The sequence below is a fragment of the Delphinapterus leucas genome, chromosome 1 (assembly GCF_059928025.1).
Source record: "Delphinapterus leucas isolate spDelLeu-1000000601 "Yukka" chromosome 1, BTC_Dleu_Yukka2, whole genome shotgun sequence".
NCBI lineage: Eukaryota > Metazoa > Chordata > Mammalia > Artiodactyla > Monodontidae > Delphinapterus > Delphinapterus leucas.
Window position 1 is genome coordinate 104,827,055 of NC_143129.1, and position 26,272 is coordinate 104,853,326.

General features: G+C 36.8%; 1 protein-coding gene across 3 annotated transcripts in view; it reads left to right on the forward strand.

Annotated features, from left to right (window-relative positions):
* Nucleotides 1–26,272, forward strand: part of DPYD (dihydropyrimidine dehydrogenase) — an 825,900-nt gene that overhangs the window by 402,277 nt on the left and 397,351 nt on the right. For all 3 annotated transcript variants that reach the window (XM_089919140.1, XM_022553288.2, XM_089919145.1), the window contains one exon: nt 25,068–25,283. In XM_089919140.1, coding sequence (XP_089775266.1) covers nt 25,068–25,283 — 216 coding nt within the window. The remainder of the gene's footprint in view (nt 1–25,067; nt 25,284–26,272) is intronic.

Here is a 26,272-nt window from a genome sequence, read left to right on the forward strand (position 1 = left end):
CAAGCTAAATTCTTCTAAGTCTAATCCTAGATCAGAAGTTCGTTTTTCCTAAAGTAATCATGGTAGTTCTCAGAAAATGATCTTGTAAACATGAGACATTTTGTCAAATAAAGCAATTTAAATATACGGAAATTATCTCAAAAGTCACAGGTTTGATTACATCATTAGAGTGATCCTTTAGTCATGTCACTATTCTGTGATTCAGAATTCTATTTTAAATTCACTATCTCTTATATGTAACATTAAAAAAACACAATATTTATTACTGGTAGTGGATGGGTTTATCTAAATGTACATGCTGCTGCTATGAAAGCAGTTGTGGTGGTACAAAGATAAATATTGAAAGGCAAAAGACAAGAGTTATTAGTGGAAGGATAAGTACGGAATTAATAGAAACTCAAATAAAGGACAGAATTTGTATAGAGCTTATTCAACTATAGGCAAGAAATGAAAAGGATAACACCTGGTTTCTTCTAGGTAGAATTCATGAGAAACTGCAAAGGGTAAGAAAGGAGGCATTGGGTCATTAAACATTAAAAAAAAATGTTTTGGTTACTGAGCTTGAAAGTGACTTTAGGTGTCACTGAATACTTAGTTACAGAATAGTTGAAGTTAGGGCTTCCCTGGTGGCGCAGTGGTTGAGAGTCCGCCTGCCAATGCAGGGGACACGGCTTTGTGCCCCGGTCTGGGAAGATCCCACATGCCGCGGAGCGGCTGGGTCTGTGAGCCATGGCTGCCGAGCCTGCGTGTCCGGAGCCTGTGCTCCGCAACGGGAGAGGCCACAACAGTGAGAGGCCCACACACCACAAAAAAAAAGAATAGTTGAAGTTAAATAGTTACAGAATATTGTTTCTTGGCAGTCAGCATTTAAGGTCAACTTTCTACAACAAAAAGTTAATTTTATTATTGGTTTAGTTTCAGTGTTCCTTCTACATACATGAGTTTGTCTACATGCATGTTCCCAAATGATATTCTTTTTTTGTTTTCTCAAACTTTACCCTTAATTAAATAAGCTGTATTCCTATAATAAGTATCCATGTTAAAGTGCCCGATACTGTTATGATTATTTCATTTATGATTATTTCTTTATGTTATACTTTCCATTTTGTCAATCCCTCCTAAAACTAATTCTTGTGGCAAAATTATCTTAGAATGTATGTACAAGATACACACATAAATATTAGAGCATCATACTAGATCTAAAATGTCTTTCCTAACCCCGTAAGATCACAGAGCACAGGTATCTTTTAAGTTTTAGTTTTCTACAGTGTTTTTTCAGCTCAACTTTCTAGTGTTGTTCGGCTTCAGTGAAGCTTATATGATATTTTAATGAAGGTTATAATGAATTTCTCTCACAGTTAGTGTGATTCTCCTCAGTTGTATGTAGTATATGGGTATATTTTGAAATAGGTGTTTGTAAAGTTCTTCGAAACTATCATAAATTCGTTGCTTGGATGACCTGCTTCTCTACTGCTTGAGGTTTTTGTGTATTTTCTTTTGGTTTCATTGAGGCACAAAAGAATAGTTAGTTGTTGAGAGAACTAGATCTCTCAGGGGGTTAGTAATGAGATACAGAGCCTTTAACCTTTTGGTCACTAGTTCAGATCTGCCCCAGGTCAAGAGTGACAGAAAGTCATTACCATCTATCTGATGGTAGTTCAATAGGCTATGGGAAACAAATTTGTGATTTCAGTACCTAGAGAGAGAGACATGACATAGTCCCACCATATAGTGAGTGAGCACAACATGGTAGTTGTGGTTTTAGTTTGAAGAGAAAAGAGTCATCCAGTCATTGCTAAGTATTTCATTTTCTCTCTGTGAGCTGAGACTCCTCTTGGTGGATTTGTTAATGGAATGTTGTGAGAAAGCTAGGTTTGTGTCCGTGTTTTTTTTGTGATTTGAGGCCATGAGATTCCCATCCAGAGGAATCCCTATCTGTCATTGTCACTAATAGGGTAAAATTCAGCCTCACTAAATTGACTTTTAAAAAGTGATTTCAGTCTCAGATGGTGATTAATTCAAGATTCAAAGTTACATCATTCATGTCTGCTGTTTCTTCAATGCCCTTCTGCATATATTTTTTAAATGTTTCATTTTCCTCTTTAATCATTAATTTTATCTACATTTGGACATATGACTGAACATTTAGAGAGGCCTATTCATTCTTGTGAATCTTTCACATGGGAAATACTGAGTTAACAACCAAGAATAGAAAATTGTAAGGACACTTTGAAGATGGGGAATTCAAAACTGGGCACAGTGCAGAAGGATCATTGCTATAAAGCTAATTGAATTATGTGCATTCATATCAATAAATGAAATCTTTCACCTTCTGCCATCTTTAGGATTTGAGATTATGTGAAGGATTTTATCTATCTAATACCTTTAGTGAACTGTCAGGTTATTAAAACTTTTTGATTTGGGGGTCTCTTCGAAAGGTCTCTTTCTAAAGAGAAAAAAGTCCTATGTTTATACTTGAAAGATGTATAAGATCACAGCATTTTCTTAATACTGGAATATTTACAATTTTATTTTATATTGGGGTCAGTGATTTTCCAAACAAACACACACTGTTGGATTGTTAAAATTTTAAACCTATCTCTCATAACATCTATGATGTGAAAATAAATCCCAAAGAATGGTAGTGACAGTGCCTTTTGTTTAAGATTTCTGTTCTGGCCAAAGATGAACAGTTGCTAAAAAAAATATGACAGTCTGGGATTTTAGAAAACAAACTTAGAAGAAATTATCTATGTCCAAGTCTCTCTTGCTTAGAAGACCTTCAGTGCCAACTTTAAATAAAAGGCACTTATCATCATCATTGCTTAAGATATCACTTTAATTCCACATCTTCAAAGGCATTCTTTTGCCCTGAAATATACCAGTGGTTTCTACAGTATCTGAAGAACTATGATTTGAGAATTAGAAATTTAAATCGCACAGGCTTAATATTAGAGTATTTCCGTTACCCTTTGCAGGTTTTGAGGCAGCTTATTCGACCTTACAGTCTCACCAGGAAGCTAATGGGAAAGCCTTGCAGCAATCTTCACAGGAAAGTTTCCAAATGTCAAGTGTCATCTTTCCAGCTGTTAGATGAATGGGTAGCCAAGAGGCATTTATTTGGGTGTGCAGCCCCTGTGAAATCTGGGTGAGGCAGGAGACAAGGCTATAATTTTGTGCTTAGTTTACCAGCATTGGTATAGTTGCAAATATCTTAGCCAGGCAAAGGACTTCATTTGTGGTTTAATGATTGACAGCCCTCTACAGTCTTCTTCTACTTAGGGAATAAAAATGCCTTTCAAAAAAGGCATCATCAATATGTCATACTAATTTTTGAATCCTCCACTGCTTCAAATAAAAACAGTCTTATCAAGGGAGCTGGTTTCTTCTCTAAACCCTTCTCCAACTGAGAGGAGGTAAGGCTTTTCAAATGACAGCTGTATTAAAATCTTGAGGCCTATTGAAAAAGTGTCCTCTAAGATATATTTCAAACTCTTTAATTCCTGTGTTAAAAGAAAATTGGTGTAAATCTTTGGCCACTGTCAGGTTGAAAAACAATGAATATCAATAAAAAGACAGTTTTAAATCATAATGGATTTAGTTTGAGGTAGTGATAGCCTCCGAAAAATAATATTGAAGTATGTCACGGCTAAATGCTGTTTCCATGCTAAGTTTTTCCACTTGGTCAGGATCACAGTATTGAGATGACTTCAGCCCAATTGCTCATTGGGAAACTGGACCTTTAGACTGAAAAAGAATCAGAAGTGCATGTGATCTAATTTTTATCCCTTTCAATGGGAAGTAGTAAAGTTAAATTTGCTTACAGCTATTGAAAAATAAAGTCCATTTTAAGTGCTTGTAAATAAGCATACAATAAACCCTATAGTGCTATCTATAGAATTTGCCTTTGGTGGTACATTCATGTTAATTTTTGGTGTATTCCCTAGCTAATGTTTAAAGTAATTATTAAGTATCAGAGACAATACTTTTTCTATTAAAAATTTCAATTTTAATAATGTGTAGCTTTTTGTATATGAAGGGGGATTTATTTTTTATATCATCTATATGTTGTAAAAGGAAATCAAGGAAAAACTGAGGAATGAGCCTATATCTAATGGAGCTATCAAAACAAAACTATCTAGTTGGTGATAGGGGAAGAAAATGCCATGACTAATAAGTAATTTTAACGCCTTTTATTGACTTTGTATAAGGTTCCAAACCTTATTAAATGGCAGCATTTGACCTGAAAAGTAATTTAAAATGAAATTGTCTCCATAAAGGCAGAATATTTCCTTACCAATATAGCAGTAGATTGCTACTTCAGGCAGATAACTCAAGATTAGAATGGGTAGAAAAAATAACTCTGAAAATTCTGATCCATGCCATACAGAACCTGATCTCAGCGTGTGCTGATGTTGCATGAAAGAACTTAGCCACTGCACTGTCACTTGGTCCAAATGGGCTATAGATGTCAAGATTTCTATGCCAAATCTTTAACACCTTAATGCCTGGAGCTGTATAGGGCTAAGGACAATATCACAGTAGAACAAAGAACTAAAAATCTTTAGGTTGCTGGGGGAAATTCAAATGCAAAATAACTCAGTTGAAAATTTTAGCTAAAATTTTATTCTCTGCATTCAATGATTTATTAAAGTTGACTCTTAATACAAGTTGTAAAGAATCCGAGTTTGGGATTGATATGTACACATTACTATATTTAAAATAGATAACCAAAAAGGACCTACTGTATAGCACAGGGAACTCTTCTCAATATTCTGTAATAACCTAAATGAGAAAAGAATTTGAAAAAGAATAGATACATGTATATGTATAACTGAATCACATTGCTCTACACCTGAAACTAACACAACACTGTTAATCAACTATACTCCAATATAAAATAAAAATTAAAAAAAAGAAAATTATCCTGATAAGGTGACGTAATGGAAACCTAAAAGTCAAGAGACCTGGGTTCAAGCCTTGACTTAATTATTCATTAATTCTCCCTTCAGACCTTTGGGAATGTCATATTGCCCTTTGGTTATCTCACTAATGGCTCTGAGGCAGCACAATGTACTTATAGAGGTGGAATTCCCAGTTTAAAGACTTGAAACCTGTTAAAGTTTCTGATGTGTTATCTTGTGCCTCACTATTTTCATCCATAAAAAGGACAAAATTATAATTTTTTTATGGTTCTGAAACCCAAATAATACATGTTAAAAATAAAGAATCTAATCTACTGAATACCTGCTACATGCTCATTTCCTTTTTAGGAGCTTAACATTCATGTTACACTGAAAAATTACCTCTGGAGTAACCATTTTTCCCCCATTTTACAAATTAGAAAACCTATGCTGAAGTTGGTTGAGAGAGATATGAATATCATCTGATACAACCCCTTAATACATAGGGCAGGAAGCTGAAGAACAGACTTTGAAAGATTAAATTCAAGTTATAGGAGAATTGAATAATAGAACTATCTTCTGAATGGGCTTTAAAATAAGTATGTTAAAGATCCTCAAAGAGATAAAGACAGCAATAAGATCCACAAAAAAAGAACAGGAGAAATGTAATGCCATCGTTAAGGTGTTGAAACTGTGTGATGGCCATGTTGGGGCTGTAGCCAAGTTTTTTCATCCTCAGCCCTGCTGTTCTTTTCAGTAACTGCATCCTCTTCCTCGTGGTGTTCTTTTGGCTGAACTTTAGCTGAGCTTGTGGAAGGCAGAACGCGTAGGTAAGTTCCTGCTAGTCATCAGAGAACTCTGTACCAGAGTGGGGCTGAGAACAAAGGTACTGGGCTTTTGTAATCCATACAACCACCACTCGAAATGATGTTATTTCATTTTTGGATGACTTAGCATATATTGCATAGTCACTGCCTGCAGGACAACATCCCATGGGAATGTAGCCTTCAATGTGATGTTTTGTCAGTTTTGTTCTCTATGGTATCCTCGATGCCTAGAACAACGCCTGTGTTATAGTAGGTGAGTGGACAACAAACGCCTACCATATGGTAGGTACTTGATAACTCTGGTTGAAAAATTGCATATGCTGAGGATTACAGGGCACATGAGGTTTAGAAAGTAGATTTTACAAATGCACTCGGATCATTGGTGATAAATACTACTTTCAACTGCTAAAACAGGTGGCGGGGTACAGTTAACATGGAAATGGAAGGGTGAAAATGAGCACAACAGTGTTACAGTTTTTCTCGTTTGATTCCCACAACATCCTTCACAATCGTTGTTTTAAAGATGAGACAAATGAGTCTTAAAGAGGCCTAACTGACTTGTTGAGGGTGGCAAAATAACCTCTGAGAGACTGTACTGGTTTTCTCCCTGCATCCTATCCCCACCTTAGCCTATATCAGAGACGTCTCCTCCTAGAAATACAGAGTTAATAGCTTAACACAAAAGCAGGGATTGCCTGATAGGTTGTTGACTTACAATTTTGAGCTTTTTATTCCAAGTCTTAATATTTAACATTGCTGCTGTCACTTTTCTTAAATGTCAGCTTCTGTTATTTACCTTCATCACTCTCACCTTGCTCATACTGACTCCTTTGTACTACATGGATTTGCTGTCAGGCACCACCTTGTGCTGGTCACCAGGCTTTTCTTACACTAGTCATTGACATCTTGTCAGCAGTGTCGCCGCATTTGCTCCTGGGCCTGTGAATATGGCAATTGTTACCTTCCTGACTGACACTTTTGAAAATTTGTCAACATGTTATTTATTATTTGGGAGGGATCCTTGGCTAACAGAAGCCATTTCTTAAAGTACTGTATTATCCTTTTAACCAACCCTTATGCTTGTATGAAGTAGAGGTTCTGTGTAATAGTCTACATGCTGTTTTCTTTTCTACAACTTAATTAGTTAATTTTAAAATTAATTAATTTTATTGAGGTATAGTTGATTTACTATGTTGTATTAGTTTCTGGCATACAGCAAAGTGATTCGTTTATACAAATATGTATATATTCTTTTTTAAAATTCTTTTCCATGATAATTTTTTACAAGATATTGAATATACGTCCCTGTGGTATACAGTAGAGTTTTGTTGTTCATCAATTTTATATATAGTGATTTGTATCTACTAATCCCAAACTCCTAATTTATCCTTGTCCCCCCTTACCCTTTGGAAACCATAAGTTTGTTTTCTATATCTGTGAGTCTGTTTTTGTTCTGTAAATAAGTTCATTTGTATTATTTTTTAGATTCCACATATGTGATATCATATGATATTTGTCTTTCTCTGTCTGACTCCACTCAGTATGACAGTTTCTAGGTCCAGCCATGTTGCTACAAATGGCATTATTTCATTCTTTTTCATGGCTGAGTAATATTCTACTACATATATACTACATCTTCCTTATCCATTCATCTGTGGATGGACATTTAGGTTGCTTACATGTCTTGGCTATTGTAAATAGTGCTTCTATGAACATTAGGGTTCATGTATTTTTTCAAATTGGAGTTTTCTCTGGATATATGTCCAGGAGTGGAATTGCTAGATCATATGATAACTATATTATCAGTTTTTTAAGGAAACTCCATATGGGTTTCCACAGTGGCTGACCAATTTACATTCCCACCAAGAGTGTAGGAGTGTTCCTTTTTCTCCATACCCTCTCCAGCATTTTTTTTTTGTAGACTTTTTAATGGCCATTCTGACCAATGTGAGATGATAACTTCTTATAGTTTTGATTTGCATTTCTTTAATAATTAACGTTGAGAAATTACCTATTGGCCATCTGGATGTCTTTTTTGGAGAAATGTCTGTTTAGGTCCTCTGCCCAGTTTTTGATTGGGTTTATTTTTTTGTTGTTATTGAGCTGTATGAGCTGTTTGTATATTTTGGGAATGAATCCCTTGACAGTCTCATTGTGAGCTGTATGAGCTGTTTGTATATTTTGGGAATTAATCCCTTGACAGTCTTATCGTTTGCAAATATTTTTTTGCATTTCATAGGTTGTCTTTTTGTTTTATGGTTTCCTTTGCTGTGCAAAAGCTTATAAGTTTGATTAGGTCCCACTTGTTTATTTTTGCTTTTATTTCTATTGCCTTGGGAGACTGATACATTCTGTTTTCTTAATGGATGATATTATACTTAGTAGAAGGTAGAAACCAATGTTATTGCTGTAGCTGAATTGATAAATTGGGCCATGCATTTCAAAGTCATGAAAAGGGTATACCAAAACTCTGTTGATACACACATGACCCTTTGCTCACCTCCTTCGGGTATCTGCTCAGGTGTTACTTTATTAAAGAAGCCTCTGTGTGTACCAAATGGAAAACTTCCCTGACCCCAGCCATACTATTCCTTAACCCACATATTCTGCATTCTGTTTCTGAGGAAAAACCACTTTAAAACACAATATTTTGGGTCCCTGGACTTAATACCAACATGTGTGTGTAGAGGGGGAGTGGTTCTGTACACCACCAAGCAATGCTCAGGACACCAATTGGGTATCCTACAATTTAACTCAATTCTGACACTATGTACCTGGGGATAAGTGTCATATCCCACAGGGAAGAGGTCAATCCCACAAGACTGACACCTTCCTCCCTTCTACCACTTCAGATACCAGTCACCAAGCCCAGGTTATCACATGTGTTTCTGACTAATAGGCTATAGGAGGTTCCAGCGACCCCCCTCTATCTTAGGATGCCAGTCACAAGAGCAGGTTGTTATCTGTACTTCTGACAGGCTGTAAATCAGATGTTTCCATGATCCACTCCTTGGGTTCAATTAATTTCCTAGAGTGTCATAGAAGTCAGAGAAACATTTTACTTACTAGATCACTGGTTTATAATAAAAGGATATAACTCAGGAATAGTCAGATGGAAGAATTATTATATTGGGCAAGATATGGAAAAAGGGCACGGAGTTTCCATGCCTTCACCAGGCACACCACTCTCACCCAAATCTGGTATTCCTACCTTGGAAGCTCTCCACATCCTGTTCTTTTGGATTTTTATAGAGGCTTCATTACCTAGATATGATTGATTAAATCATTGGCCATTGGCGATTGATTGAACCTCCAGCCCCTCTCCCCTCCACTGAGGTCAGGGAGACAGGTGGGTGGGGCTGAAAGTTCCAACTTACCACAAGGTTGATTCTCCTGGCAACCAGCCCCCATCCTTTGGTTCTTTCCAAAAGTCACCTCATTGACACAGCAAAAGACACTTCCATTGTTTTCATCTTTGAGGAAAGTCCAAGAGTTTTAGGAGCAATGTGCCAGAAAACAGGACAAAGACCAAATATATACCTTTCATTATGAATCACACTATCTCACACACACACACACACACACACACACACAGAGATACATTAATCTATGTTTGTGTTTGTGTCCCATGCCCTAGCCCCCATCTCTTTGTATAAGATCCATGAAACTAGAAAGTGTAATTTGTTTACTGCTGTGTCCCTAGACCTGGTCACAATGTCTACCATATAGTAAGCACTTTGTAAATATTGTTGAAAAATTGAATATGCCTAGGAAACATTTTAGGTCATGGGACACATGAGATTTAGGAAGCATGTTTTACAAGTTCACTTGACGCATTGGTGATTCTACATTGGGTTGCTCTATTATTCAGCTCAGGCCACCATAACAATATACCATGAAGTGGGTAGCTTAAACACCAGAAATTTATTTTCTCACAGTTCTGGAGGCTAGAAGTCTGAGATCAGGGTGCCACCATGATCGGGTTCTGGTGAGGGTTCTCCTGGCTTGTAGGTGGCCACCTTCTTGCTGTGTACTCACATGGTGGAGAGTGAGCTAGAAAGAGAGAGAGAGAGAGAGAGAGAGAGAGAGAGAAACAGAGGGGGAGAGAGGAGCGCAAGTGAGCTGTGAGCTAGCTCTCCGGTGTCTCTTCCTATAAGGGCACTAATTCCATCATGAGGGCCTGACCTTCATGACCTCACGTCCTCATCTTAACCTAAGTAACCCTCAAAAGCCCAGTCTCTAAATGCCATCACCTTGGGGGTTAGGGCTTCAATATATGAATTTGGGGAGAACACAGTTCAGTCCATAGCAGTTGCCAAAAGTGCTGGTACTTGGAAATGGGAGTAAAGTTTTACATGGAAACTGAAGAATTAAAGAAAAAAAAAAAAAAAAACATGCCAGGTAGAGAGAAGAGTACATGCAGACCCCCAGGGAAAGATAGAGTTTGGTGGAAATCACATGTGACTGATATGTATATTTATATAGAGAGTGGAATAAGGTAAGTTTGGATAGGGACACAGGACCAAATCATGAAGGATCTTGTAGACTATAATAAAGAGTTTGAATATTAACAAAATGCAATGAGAAGCCAATGAAAATTTTTAAACAAATTTATGTATTTAAAAGGCTATTCTGGTGCAAAGTAAAGAGTGGATTTCAGTAGGAGGCAAGGAAAATGGGGAAACTGGGGAAACCAGTAAGAAATAGTCCCAGTAAGAGATAATGGTGGCAGTGAAAATGGATGGAAGTGCTTGGATTCATATATTTTGGAGACACTGTCATTAGATTTGCTGGTGGAAGAGAAATGGGGAATGAGAGAGAACAGTATCAAGAATGATTCACAGATTTTTGGCTTAAGCTGGATAAATGGCAGTGTCATAATAAAGTAAATGGGAAAAACTAAGGGAGGAATGGTTTTTTTATTGAAGAACAGAGGAATGTTTGCATGATACTACTTTAAGCTGCTTAACAGCTGGTAGTTAGGGGTGAAGATAGGGTTTAGATGGAGAAAAAGATCACATTGATTTGAGTTAATATCATTTAATTTTGTAGCCTTATTTTGTGTTCAGGTTACAAATATCTTATTAAAAGCAATGTGAATATAGTCCTTTAAATAAGTGAATAAAATGGGATCATTATTTTTTAGAAACTTTTTTATAGACTCATATCTTTCTAAAATTTTCATTATAAATAATAATTTCTCAAAATGGAGAAATGAAATCTGATTTTATGTTATAATTATAATCACTGTACCTAGGCTTTTCCATCATGGAAACAGCTAATCCAAATTAATTTCTGCCTTGTAAGTTTTTTTCCCTCGGATATTTCTTCAAAGGGCAAAGTAACTGAGCTGGAGTTAATTAATGCATTAATCCAACCTATGAATTAATCCAGCTGTAAGTAGCTGCACAATGTTATTTATTCTTTGCCTTAAAATAATCTCAGAATGGATGCTTCTAGAACAGCTGTACCCCAAGATAGGGACCATTATAGTTATATCACAATGAAATATAAATAAAATGAGTAAGTGAAAGCTGTTTGAGGATTTTAAATTGGAAGCAACATAGTGATAGTTATTTTCCCTTCTTCAATCAAACATAACACTACCAATAGTCTTGCTTTTAACAGTGCTTTCTTAAAAAAAATCATTCTACTAAAGCAAATTAGGAAAAAAGTGAAATTGGGATACATAATTATGATGTGATTTGCTTTTCCCTCAACAGAATAACAATTATATATGAAAATTTCTCTGTCTGTGATTCCATGACCCAGCCAGGTATAATAGAAGAATACCAGTGATAAAGAGTAATAATAAAATAATAGGTCATTGTAGTGTAGCATTGTACTTGTTTTTATTTCTATTCTCAAATGAAAGGCATTATGATTGATTATCTCATTAATATCTGACTGGTATATACTTCTCTTTTTTTTTTTTTTTTTTTTAATTTGGACCTTAGGTATAAGAGTCTGTTCGCCAGTGGGTTTTTTAAAATTAATTAATTAATTAATTTTATTTTTGGCTGCGTTACGTCTTCATTGTTGTGCACAGGCTTTCTCTAGTTGCCGTGAGCGGGGGCTACTCTTTGTGGCGGTGCGTGGGGTTCCCATTGTGGTGGCTTCTCTTGTTGTGGAGCATGGGCTCCAGGCACACAGGCTCCAGGCACATGGGCTTCAGTAGTTGTGGCATGCGGGCTCAGTAGTTGTGACTCACGGGCTCTAGAGTGCAGGTTCAGTAGTTCTAGTAAGCACGGGCTTAGTTGCTCTGCGGCATGTGGGATCTTCCCGGACCAGGGCTCAAACCCATCTCCCCTGCGTTGGCAGGCAGATTCTTAACCACTGCACCACCAGGGAAGCCCTACTTTTTATTTTTGATAATAGATTTTAAAGTGCATGTGTACATGTGTTGTGTGTGTGTGTGTTTAATCAAACCATCATGAATAATTTTTAAGTCAGTTTCCTATTTTGAGGGCATTAATACTTTAGAAAAACAATGTTTATGTAAATAGGGGCAACTTGATATAATGTAGTAAGGGAAAGCTCTGAATTCAGATCTTGCTCTACCACGTATTAGCTGCTTATCTTTGGACAAGTAATTTACTTTCTTTGAACCTCACTTTTCTCATCTTCAATAGGAGAATGGTGCCTAACTTGAAGAGTTGTGATCAAAAAGAGAGAATAAGTACAAAACACTTATCACTGGGCCCAGCATAAGTATTATTTGCAAATAGACAAGTATCTTGTTCATTTTGGGAATAAAGTAAGTGACCTATTTTTACAGTGGGCCTTAATATTTGGAAAATGTATTGATGGTTGTCAGAACTAATGCCTTTTAAGCAGTTAAGCACTTTTTAGAGTATGTGCCCAGCTTATATGAAAAATGTAGACATTTAAGATGATGGTGGCTAAACCTGGATGTCTCACTTGAGAATAAGAATTAGGAGAACCGTTAATACGGCTAAAGAAATGATTTTCAAGCTTGGATGCACAGTGCAATCTCCTGGAGAGATTTTTAAAAATTACAGTGCTTGAGTCCTACTCAGAGCAATTCTGATGTAATTAGCATGGAGTCTCTCTTGCCAAAACATCAGAATTTTAAAAAAACTCTCCAAATGTTTTAAAATGTAGAGTTAAAAATGTCTGGGCTAGACCTATAAAATATCAACCATTCTGGATAATGAAGCAGAGGAAGTCAATTTGCAGAGACAGAATAAACCTAGATGCACACAGAAGAGAGAGCAAGAGACAGCTCCTATGGCTTTCCATGAGGATTCCCAGCTCTTCCTGGATTGGATGCCTTGCTGTTTTCCTGCTGTTACATGAGATACTTCTATACCCTCATAATAATCTTTTGAACCTAGTTTCTGTTACCTGGAACCAAAGGAGTCCATTTGAATCTGGAAGTTAAAAGTCATGGAGGGCCGAAAAATGTGTTATTTTAAGCTGGATCCTAGCAAAATTGTGAGGTGAATTTTTACGTCACTTTGTGTGACTGAATTATAGAATGCCTGTATTTACATAAGGAACTTGATTGCCTAGAACAGTTATTTACCATTCCTACTAGATGGCTCTTTTGAGAGGCTTTGCTAATAAATTCAGTAGTCTTCCAGAGGTAAGAGTCGAATGTTACTGTACATTAAAATAATAGAATATTGGACTTTTTAAATATCTGGAATACAGTTAATGATTATTTCATCTAAACTGATTATCATCTTATGGGAACTGATGTAAAAAAGAGGCTAAGTACCCATGGACAGTAGTCTGATGCATTCAACAAATATTTTAAGCATCTTTCTGTTAAGTCTTATGCTTGGTGCTGAAAGTAAATTAGATGGGAGACACATACATGTAAGCAACCAAGTACAGAGTATGATAAGGGAACAAGTGAGCTTGTGGATAGCTGGGGAAGTTTCCTGGTGGAGATGACAGCAAGACTGACTCTTGCAGGATTAGTTGGAATTTTCAGAGCAGAAAAGCCAGGCAGGAGGTAACATTTTAGGAAAAATAAAAAGTCATAATGCATAGATGCATTAATGACATTGTTTTGTTTGAGAAATTATAAGTGGTTTAATAAACTGAAGCATAAGATGTTGTGAGGGAATGGTAGTAGATGAGATTAGAAAGGATGAAAGATGTGATTAGAAAGTGTAGGGAAAGGGAAGAGCCCAGATCACAACTGGGGTTATATAGTGCTGAAGAGATTATGCTGTATTCTGCAGGTAGTGAAGCTCCTCGAAGGATTTTGTAGATGGAAATGAAATGAGAACATTTAAGTGTAACTCATATAAATTTGGGAACGCTCATGGTCTATGCATGTCATCGAGTTATTTTTTTTAGATTGAATTGTAAGTAACTAAAATCTTTTCTCAGTCTCCCCTTAAAAATTCTGAGGGGGAAAAAGGAAATTTTTACAAAAGTCATCTTTAGACATCTCTCTCATTCTCAATATCTCATGTGACTGACAATGGCTTTTATAAAAGAAGTGTTACTTTTTATTTTTACTCTCTAAAAATCTGCTGAATATTTAGTTTTTCCTTAATCTCTATTTTTACCCTTGCCCTGCATCCTGATCTCAGTTCTTTATCACTTCACTCTTTTGATTCTGTAGTTTTCTTTTGGTTTCTATTAAGTGCATTTTGAACAACCAGAGAGATTGTGGTGATGTCCAGATTATAAGTTGATTCCTGAATTAGAGAGTGGAGAGAAGGGGGAAATTTTTTAAAATTCAAGTTCCTGTATTTAACCCTTTTAACTACTTTAGCAGACTCCTCAGTTTCAGAAAATAGAAGGTAAATGAGATATCCAACAAAGGACAATGAGAATGTCGAAAAGCATTGTGCATTAAAAATAATTATAAAGATATAAATAATGAGAGTTGCCTTATGGGAAAGTGATTTTATTTATCTTTGTCTCTACAAGGGGCAGATTTGCCTTTAAGAGTAAGTATTTTATATATAATATGGTATAATGTAATCTAAACATATATTTTGCAAATATTTCAAATTCTAATGGAGATACTAATTTGAATAGGTTATAGTCTCTGCCTTCAAGGAGCTTATGCTCTGTTTGAAGAGAAAATCAACATGTACTGCACAGTATGATGACTACTGAGGTACAGCCATATTTTAAATGATAAAATATCAAAGAAAAGAGTCAGCTACTTTAGACAACTATATGAAGTCTATTAAGGAAATGCCCCAGGAAGCATATTCTTGCATGAATGAGTTGAGTTTGGAAGGATGATTAGGAGCTTGATGGGTGAAGAAAGTGTTAGGTTATATTTCAGGCTAGTCGGAATACCTAAGATAATGCATGGAGACAAGTGGCAGTGTGATGAATGATCTGTGGTTTTAATTTTGTGTTCAATTGGTTGGTGGGTAGTTTTATTTACATTTTTCTGTATGTAAGCTCCAGAGACCTTGTCTGTTTTGTTCATCACTAATTTTTTCACTTATTACAGGATAATCACTCTTCTATGTCAATACATTATTTTTTTCTGTGTCATTCCTGATGCCAGTATAACATTCTTTGTACAGTTGCATCATTGGGGAGCTAGTCCTCATTATTCAACATCTAGGTTTTTTCTTACATTCATTGCTTACTAACACTATCAGATGACTGGAAAAATAATACAGTCTGAAACTGAAAATCTGAATAACATATTCTTTAGAAGGGAATGTACGATGAGGTACATTTTGAAGGAGTTGAGTTTGAATTAACGACAAAGCATCCACATCCAAAGGTCTTGAAGTCTCTTGGAAATCTGAATTTGGAGGTTGCAATTTGGATTTCGGAGGAACTAGCCTTGTGGTGAGAGCTGAAATCTGAGATGCTTAAGTTCCCTGAGCAAGGGTGCAGAGGGGAACAAGCTTTTAAATTTCAGAAAATGAAGCGTACATTAAGGCTTGAGTATAGTGTGAGGTTGACCAGACTGGTTTGCTGTAGCACCACACTGTGGTAAAAAGGCACAAAGACAAAACCAAAAAATAGCCCTGTATGTACAATATGAAAAAAACTGCCTATTACAACTAAAGATTTTAGGTTATGTCATATCTGCATATACATCAGTAGTAGTTTTGTCAATAAAATAAAATATACATTTTTATAAGAAAGTATACTGCTCATTTGACATTTGTGTGTATATTGATTTTTTTGTTATTTGTTTTGTTTTTTGCTTTTCGATTTTGTTTTGAAGCCTAAGGAAAATCTTGCAGAGTTTGGCCACATCATTCCCTTTCTAAATATTAAGGCAGCAGCCTTCTTAAGAATTCCAAAGCAATGCTTTATGTATTTAAAACTACGTAAATTAAGAAATGCAAGTTAAACTACACATATATATCTACGTCCTTGGGCTATTGTCTAATGCTATATAGCTATAATTATTGAAAAACGAAAATTCATCTGTGAGATTGAAGAGATTAGTTATTTCAATACAAAGCCATGAAAAAAGGAGAAAATGTGGAGTCATTCACCTCACCTAATAATAAACATGGAAACATAAGTATTTCTGCTATCATCATCAGATCAAAGATTGCCCAAAGTTTCTAAGGCTCCTCAAACATGGAAGGGGCTTCTAAAATTTCCCTGGTGTTAACCAAATTGTGGTGTCAGGAAATTCTTCCATAGTCTAACCTTGAAGTTCCTTGATTCAATTTAAGTTATGATTATTCAGAGCTAAGAAAATCTCACTGAAGGTGTTTATTTCCTCACCTATCCCTGTACATACTCACACAGACACAGACACACACCTCAAATTAACATGACTCAGATTATCCCTCACTTCCTTATATTATACATTATAACTTTTGTCTTTGCTAATAATCCTTTTAATAGTATTGCCACCCACGTGAGAACAGAAGACATTATGCTCACAATAGGACTGCACAACATCCAGAAATGTCCCATGAAACCCAGAACATTGTTGGCAGAAGATGCCTGCCACAGCTGAAGGCTAGATACCATCAGGTACTCTTTGCAGGCACCAGAGACACATTAGTCTTTCAATTGACAAGTTTGATGCCTTTTTACCTATTACGTGAACTTAACTTTGCATTATAAATGGTGGAGGTCTAGAAATAATTTTTATGCAGGTCATGGCAATCTTTATCTACATAAGACACACTCCTGTAAAATTAAAGTTCTGCTCAAACAACTTTTGAGTGATGATTCACAAGAGAAAAGAGTTCTAACTTACAATTAACTAGACCTGTCCATTCAGTAACCACTTTGGCTAAGAAAATTCATCCTCTTTATATTTGCCAGTATTATTTGTCTTTCGGAGATAAACAGAGAGAAAGGAAAGGAGGAAGAGAAGGAGAGAGACAGATACTTTTTTTTTTTTAACATTTTTATTGGAGTCTAATTGCTTTACAATGGTGTGTTAGTTTCTGCTTTATAACGAAGTGAGTCAGTTATACATATACATATATCCCCATATCTCTTCCCTCTTGCATCTCCCTCCCTCCCACACTGCCTAGCCCACCCTTCTAGCTGGTTACAAAGCACTGAGCTGATCTCCCTGTGCTATGCGATTGCTTCCCACAAGCTATCTATTTTACATTTGGTAGTATATATATGCCCATATATACACTACCATTCTGTCACTTTGTCCCAGCTTACCCTTGCCCCTCCACATGTCCTCAAGTCCATCCTCTAGTAGGTCTGCGTCGTTATTCCCGTCTTGCCCCTAGGTTCTTCATGACCATTTTTTTTTTAGATTCCATATATATGTTAGCATGCGGTATTTGTTTTTCTCTTTCTTGACTTACTTCACTCTGTATGACAGACTCTAGGTCCATCCACCTCACTACAAATAACTCAATTTTGTTTCCTTTTATGGCTGAGTAATATTCCATTGTATGTACGTGCCACATCTTCTTTATCCATTCATCTGTCGATGGGCACTTAGGTTGCTTCCAAGTCCTGGCTATTGTAAACAGAGCTGCAATGAACATTGTGGTACACGAATCTTTTTAAATTACAGTTTTCTCAGGGTATATGCGCAGTAGTGGGATTGCTGGGTCGTATGGTAGTTCTATTTGTAGTTTTTTAAGGAACCTCCATGCTGTTCTCCATAGTGGCTGTATCAATTTACATTCCCACCAACAGTGTATGAGGGTTCCCTTTTCTCCACACCCTCTCCAGCATTTATTGTTTGTAGATTTTTTCATGAGAGCCATTCTGACCGGTGTGAAATGATATCACATTGTAGTTTTGATTTGCATTTCTCTAATGATTAATGATGTTGAGCATTCTTTCATGTGTTTGTTGGCAATGTGTATATCGTTGCTGGAGAAATGTCTATTTAGGTCTTCTGCCCATTTTTGGACTGGGTTGTTTGTTTTTTTTGATATTGAGCTGTATGAGCTGCTTGTAAATTTTGGAGATTAATCTGTTGTCAGTTGCTTCAATTGCTAATATTTTGTCCCATTCTGAGGGTTGTCTTTTCATCTTGTTTATGGTTTCCTTTGCTGTGTAAAAGCTTTTAAGTTTCATTAGGTCCCATTTGTTTATTTTTATTTCCATTTCTCTAGGAGGTGGGTCAAAAAGGATCTTGCTGTGATTTATGTCATAGATTGTTCTGCCTATGTTTTCCTCTAAGAGTTTGATATTTTCTGGCCTTACATATAGGTCCTTAATCCATTTTGAGTTTATTTTTGTGTGTGCTGTTAGGGAGTGTTCTAATTTCTTTATTTTTACATGTACCTGTCCAGTTTTCCCAGCACCACTTTTAGAAAAGGCTGTCTTTTCTCCATTCTATATTCTTGCCTCCTTTATCAAAGATAAGGTGACTATATGTGCGTGGGTTTATCCCTGAGCTTTCTATCTTGTTCCATGGATCTATATTTCTGTTTTTGTGCCAGTACCATACTGTCTTGATTACTGTAGCTTTGTAGTGTAGTCTGAAATCAGGGAGCCTGATTCCTCCAGCCCCGTTTTTCATTCTCAAGATTGCTTTTTCTATTCGGGGTCTTTTGTGTTTCCATACAAATTGTGAATTTTTTTGTTCTAGTTCTGTGAAAAATGCCAGTGGTAGTTTGATAGGGATTGCATTGAATCTGTAGATTGCTTTGGTTAGTAGAGTCATTTTCACAATGTTCATTCTTCCAATGCAACAACATGGTATATCTCACCATCTATTTGTATCATCTTTAATTTCTTTCATCAGTGTCTTATAATTTTCTGCATACGGATCTTTTGTCTCTTTAGGTAGGTTTAGTCCTAGGTATTTTATTCTTTTTACTGCAGTTGTAAATGGTAGTGTTTCCTAAATTTCTCTTTCAGATTTTTCATCATTAGTATATAGGAATGCCAGAGATTTCTGTGCATTAATTTTGTATCCTGCTACTTTACCAAATTCACTGATTACCTCTAGTAGTTTTCTGGTAACATGTTTAGGATTCTGTATGTATAGTATCATGTCATCTGCAAACAGTGACAGCTTTATTTTCTTTTCCAATTTGGATTCCTCTTATTTCTTTTTCGTCTCTGATTGCTGTGGCTAAAACTTCCAAAACTATGTTGAATAATAGTGGTGAGAGTGGGCAACCTTGTCTTCTTCCTGAACTAAGTGGAAATAGTTTCAGTTTTTCACCTTTGAGGACGATGTTGGCTGTGGGTTTGTCATATATGGCCTTTATTATGTTGAGATATGTTCACTCTGTGCCTACTTTCTGGAGGTTTTTTGTCATAAATAGGTGCTGAATTTTGTCGAAAGCTTTCTCTGCATCTATTGAGATGATCATATAGTTTTTCTCCTTCAATTTGTTAATATGGTGTGTCACGTTGATTGATTTCTGTATATTGAAGAATCCTTGCATTCCTGGGATGAACCCCACTTGATCATGGTGTATGGTCCTTTTAATGTGCTGTTGGATTCTGTTTGCTAGTATTTTGTTGAGGATTTTTGCATCTAAGTTCATCAGTGATATTGGCCTGTAGTTTTCTTTTTTTGTGACATCTTTGTCTGGTTTTGGTATCAGGGTGATGGTGGCCTCGTAGAATGAGTTTAGGAGTGTTCCTCCCTCTGCTATATTTTGGAAGAGTTTGAGAAGGATAGGTGTTAGCTCTTCTCTAAAGGTTTGATAGAATTCGCCTGTGAAGCCATCTGATCCTGGGTTTTTGTTTGTTGGAAGATTTTTAATCACAGTTTCAATTTCAGTGCTTGTGATTGGTCTGTTTATATTTTCTACTTCTTCCTGGTTCAGTCTCGGAAGGTTGTGCTTTTCTAAGAATTTGTCCAATTTCTTCCAGGTTGTCCATTTTATTGTCATATAGTTGCTTGTAGTAATCTCTCATGATCCTTTGTATTTCTGCAGTGTCAGTTGTTACTTCTCCTTTTTCATTTCTAATTCTGTTGATTTGAGTCTTCTCCATTTTTTTCTTGTTGAGTCTGGCTAATGGTTTATCAGTTTTGTTTATCTTCTCAAAAAATCAGCTTTTAGTTTTATTGATTTTTGCTATCATTTCCTTCATTTCTTTTTCATTTATTTCTGATCTGATCTTGATGATTTCTTTCCTTCTGCTAATTTTGGAGTTTTTTTGTTCTTCTTACTCTAATTGCTTTAGGTGTAAGGTTAGGTTGTTTATTTGAGATGTTTCTTGTTTCTTAAGGTAGGATTGTATTGATATAGATTTCCCTATTAGAACTGCTTTTGCTGCATCCCACTGGTTTTGAGTCGTCCTGTTTTCATTGTCATTTGTTTCTAGGTATTTTTTGATTTCCTCTTTGATTTCTTCAGTGATTTCTTGGTTATTAAGTAGTGTATTGTTTAGCCTCCTGTGTTTGTATTTTTTCAGATTTTTCCTGTAATTGATATCTAGTCTCATAGCATTGTGGTCAGAAATGATATTTGATACGATTTCAATTTTCTTAAATTTAACAAGGCTTGATTTGTGACCCAGGATATGATCTATCCTGGAGAATGTTCCATGAGGACTTGAGAAGAAAGTGTATTCTGTTTTTTTTGGATGTAATGTCCTATAAATATCAATTCAGTCTATCTTGTTTAATGTAGCATTTAAAGCTTGTGTTTCCTTATTTATTTTCATTTTGGATGGTCTGTCCATTGGTGAAAGTGGGGTGTTAAAGTCCCCTACTGTGATTGTGTTACTGTCGATTTCCCCTTTCATGGCTGTTAGTGTTTGCCTTATGTATTGAGGTGCTCCTATGTTGGGTGCATAAATATTTACAATTGTTATATCTTCTTCTTGGATTGGTCCCTTGATCATTATGTAGCATCATTCTTTGTCTCTTGTAATAGTTTTTGCTTTAGAGTCTATTTTGTCTGATATGAGAATTGCTACTCCAGCTTTGTTTTGATTTCCATTTGCATGGAATATCTTTTTCCATCCCCTCACTTTGTATGTGTCCCTAGGTTTGAAGTGGGTCTCTTGTAGATAGCGTATATACAGCTCTGGTTTTTGTATCTCTTCAGCCAGTCTATGTGTTTTGGTTAGAGCATTTAATCCATTTACATTTAAGGTAATTATTGATATGAATGTTCCTGTTACCATTTTCTTCTTGTTTTGGGTTTGTTATTGTAGGTCTTTTCCTTCTCTTGTGTTTCCTGCCTGGAAAAGTTCCTTTAGCATTTGTTTTAAAACTGGCTTGGTTGTGCTGAATTCTCTTATCTTTTTCTTGTCTTTAAGGTTTTTAATTTCTCCATCAACTCTGAATGAGATCCTTGTTGGATATAGTAATCTTGGTTGTAGGTTTTTCCCTTTCATCACTTTAAATACGTCCTGCCACTCCCTTCTGGCTTGCAGCGTTTCTGCTGAAAGATCAGCTGTTAACCTTATGGGGATTCCCTTGTATGTTATTTGTTTTTTTTTCCCTTGCTTCTTTTAATATTTTTTCTTTGTATTCAATTTTTGATAGTTTGATTAATATGTGTCTTGAAGGTGTACTTCTCCTTGGATTTATCATGTATGGGACTCTCTGTCCTTCCTGGACTTACTTGATTAACTATTTCCTTTCACATATTAGGGAATTTTTCGACTATAATCTCTTCAAATATTTTCTCAGTCTCTTTCTTTTTCTCTTCTTCTTCTGGGACCCCTATAATTCGAATGTTGGTGTGTTTAATATTGTCCCAGAGTTCTCTGATACTGTCCTCAATTCTTTTTATTTTTTTTTTTCTTTATTCTGCTCTGCAGTAGTTATTTCCACTATTTTATCTTCTAGGTCACTTATCCGTTTTTCTGCCTCGGTTGTTCTGCTATTGATCCCTTCTAGAGAATTTTTAATTTCATTTATTGTGTTGCTCATGATTGTTTGTTTGCTCTTTAGTTCTTCTAGATCTTGTTATCGTTTCTTCTATTTTCTCCAGTCTATTTCCAAGATTTTGGAGCATATTTCCTATCATTATTCTGAATTCTTTTTCAGGTACACTGCCTATTACCTCTTCATTTGTTAGGTCTGGTGGGTTTTTACCTTGTTCCTTCATCTGCTATGTGTTTCTTTGTTTTCTCATTTTGCATAACTTACTGTGTTTGAGGTCTCCTTCTTTCAGGCTGCAGGTTTGTAGTTCCCATTTGTTTTGGTGTCTGCCCCCAGTGGCTAAGGTTGGTTCAGTAGGTTTAGGCTTCCTGGTGGAGGGGACCAATGCCTGTGTCCTGGTCGATGAGGCTGGATCTTGTCTTTCTGGTGGGCACGTCCACATCTGGTGGTGTGTTTTGGTGTGTCTATGGCTTTATTATTATTTTAGGCAGTCTCTCTGCTAATGGGTGGGGTTATGTTCCTGTTTTGCTAGTTGTTTGGCATAGGGTGTCCAGCACTGTAGCTTGCTGATCGTTGAGTGGAACTGTGTCTTGGTGTTGAGATGGAGATCTCTGGGAGATTTTTGCCATTTGATATTACGTGGAGCTGGGAGGTCTCTGGTGGACCAATGTGCTGAACTTGGCTCTCCCACCTCAGAGGCACAGCCCTGAGGCCTGGCTGGATCACCAAGAGCCTGTCATCCACACAGCTCAGAATAAAAGGCAGAAAGAAAAAGATTTAAAAAATATAGTATAATAAAAAACAAAAAATAGTTACAAAAAGTATGTTAATGTAATTAAAAAAAGAAAGAAAGAACAACCAAACCAAAAAACAAAATCACCAGTGATAACAAATGCTGAAAAGTATTACAAAAAAAAAAAAAGTGGACAGACAGAACCCTAGGATAAATGGTAAAAGCAAAGCTATACAGACAAAATCACACACAGAAACATACGCATACACCCTCACAAAAAGAGAAATAGGGAAAAAAAATATATATATTGTTGCTCCCAAAGTCCACCTCCTCAATTTGGGATGATTCATTGTCTATTCAGGTATTCCAGAGACGCAGGGTACGTCAAGTAGATTGTGGAGATTAATCCGCTGCTTCTGAGGCTGCTGGGAGAGATTTCCCTTTCTCTTCTTTGTTCACACAGCTCCCGGGGTTCAGCTTTGGATTCGCCCCCCCCCCCCACACTTGTAGGTCGCCTGAGGGCATCTGTTCTTTACTCAGAAAGGATGGGGTTAAAGGAGCAGCTGCTTCGGGGGCTCTGGCTCACTCAGGCCGGGGGGAAGGAGGGGTGCGGATGTGGGGTGAGCCTGTGGTGGCAGAGGCCGGCATAACGTTACACCAGCCTGAGGCACCCCATGTGTTCTCTCGGGGAAGTTGTCCTTGGCAGTGGTGGGCTGCACAGGCTCCCGGGAGGGAGGTGTGGATAGTGACCTGTGCTCGCACACAGGCTTCTTGGTGGCGGCAGCAGTGGCTTTAGCGTCTCATGCCTGTCTTTGGGGTACGCTCTGATAGCCGCAGCTCGCGCCCGTCTCTGGGGCTCCTTTAAGCCGTGCTCTTAATCCCCTCTCCTCGCGCACCAGGAAACAAAGAGGGAAGAAAAAGTCTCTTGCCTCTTCGGCAGGTCCAGACTTTTCCCCGGACTCGCTTCCGGCCAGCCATGGCGCACTAACCCCCTGCAGGCTGTGTTCACGCCACCAACCCCAGTCCTCTCCCTGCGCTCCGACAGAAGCCTGAGCCTCAGCTCACAGACCCGCCAGCCCCGGCGGGTGAGCAGACAAACCTCTCGGGCTGGTGAGTGCTGGTCGGCACCGATCCTCTGTGCGGGAATCTCACCACTTTGCCGCCTGCACCCCTGTTGCTGTGCTATCCTCCGCGGTTCTGAGCTTCCCCCTCTGCCACCTGCTGTCTCCGCCCGCGAAGGGGCTTCCTATTGTGTGGAAACCTTTCCTCCTTCACAGCTCCCTCCCACTGGTGCAGGTCCGGTCCCTATTCTTTTGTCTCTGTTTTTTCTTTTTTCATTTGCCCTACCCAGGTATGTGGGGTGTTTCTTGCCTTTTGGGAGGTGTGAGGCCTTTTACCAGCGTTCAGTAGGTGTTCTGTAGGAGTTGTTCCACATGTAGATGTATTTCTGATGTATTTGTGGGGAGGAAGGTGATCTCCACGTCTTACCCTTCCGCCATCTTGAAGCTCCTCAGAGACAGAGACATTTTACAAACAAAAGACCTGATGAAATGTTCAATAACCTCTGCAATCAGAGAGACAACATTTAGCAAGCACCTACTGTGTTTCAGTGGGCCATGCGCTTTGTAAAGCATTTTTTGTTTGAATCTTTCCAGTAATGCAAAGTTGCTTTTAACTATGTTCATTTAACAAAGGTAGTTTTACAGTTTTGAGAGATTACAGTTGAAATTTCTATGCTGTTTGGTACCTGTTTGGTTTCTGAAGAAAGTCCCCTCATGCACATGAATGCATTACGCACTTTCCAAATTAGATGTCTCCCTGTGGCTTTTGATCTCCTGCATTTTCCAGGATCGCTAGGAGGTAGGAAATTAGGCAACCAGCATTCATGCTGCTGTACTGAAAACGGTAAAGAAGAAAAGGAAAGGATGTGTTAGGTGGCTTTCCTAAAATCTCATAAATAGAGTCAGGTTACTGGAAATTGAATTTAGGACTCCTGACTTGCTGTTGCCCTTATCTCTGAGCACTAAAGACATTTCCACAAATTAAGTACAAAAAGGTTGGGCTAATGGGACCAAGGAGATAAATTCTGAAATTATTCCCTTTTGTGTTTGAATCTCAGAATGTTTTAAGTGTAGTTTTATTGTTTATTTAATTGATATTATTTCCATTAGTACTCTCTAAACTACTTTTTAAATTAGAAAAATATGATATTATATGAATTTGGTTCTCTGCTAACTGACTTTTTTGCTAATTTTCATCATTCCAAACAGACCGATGTAATCTATATTAATTTAAATGATGTGTTGAAGTGATTTTTGTAAAAGATTATATGGAAAAATCAGATGTGATACAAGAATAATTATTGGCTATTTGTTTTTTCGCAGTCACAATATGGAGCTTCAGTTTCTGCCACGCCTCAACTACCCCTCTTTTATACTCCTATTGATCTGGTGGACATTAGCGTGGAAATGGCTGGATTGAAGTTTACAAATCCTTTTGGCCTTGCGAGTGCAACTCCAACTAGCAGTTCATCAATGATTCGTAGAGCTTTTGAAGCTGGATGGGGCTTTGCTCTGACCAAAACTTTCTCTCTTGATAAGGTAAGAAATTATTTTTGAAGTCATGTTTAAATATCTATCATGTATTTTAATTAGGGCATAAATATTATAATGGAAAGATTTTTCTGACCTATAAATAAGTGTTATTAAACTACTGGATAAAACCTATTATTACAAATGAGCCTTTAATTTCCTTCTATTCCTTCTGTCCCATGGAGGGGGAATGGCATAGAGTTTTCATTGTGTTTTGTCTAAGAAGCATCAAAAATATAAATACTACAGAGTGTCTATTTCATTTAATAATCACAAACTTACTTATTCTTATGTCGGCATTATTAATTGTTTTGTGATTTCTGGATGTATGTGTATGAGGACATATGCCTCAACCCAAAGTTAGAGAGACAATGAATTTTATTTGCACATAATCCTGGAATCAAAGCCGTGTCAAAAAAAATCACTTATTGTAACTTACTGGTGCTGGGAATAAGATTCTTCTTGAATTTTTAAATACAGAAACATTTCCCTAAATACAATACCTGAGTTTAATTTGATATTATGACTTTGTACTCAACAATGCAAGTGGACATACTTAGTAGAAAATAAACTACATATTAAAGTTCAGATTGATTCTTTATAAAGTACAGAAAGCATATAAGTGAATGTTTTCAAAGTGGAATAATTTATGCAGTAGAGGGTTGCATCCTTATACAGTTTTGGATTAGAAAAAAACAGCAAACTTTAACATTTTTAGGCCCTTTATTGATTAAATTTTAAATGCTACACCTATCGATATATTTAGTACTTACCAGTAGTTAGTAATAATTAATGTATAAGAATGTGTGAATCTACTGACTGAGAAAAGCATATCATTATTTAAATCAGCCTTATCCTTAGGCAAAGAAAATAATACACAAGAAATATGCCCCATTAAGCACATTCTCTTCTTTCACCTCTTACTAGGATCAATAGCTGGCGTTATTATGGCTAAAACATCACAGCTGTTTTATTCTGACAGCTTTACAAGATGCTAT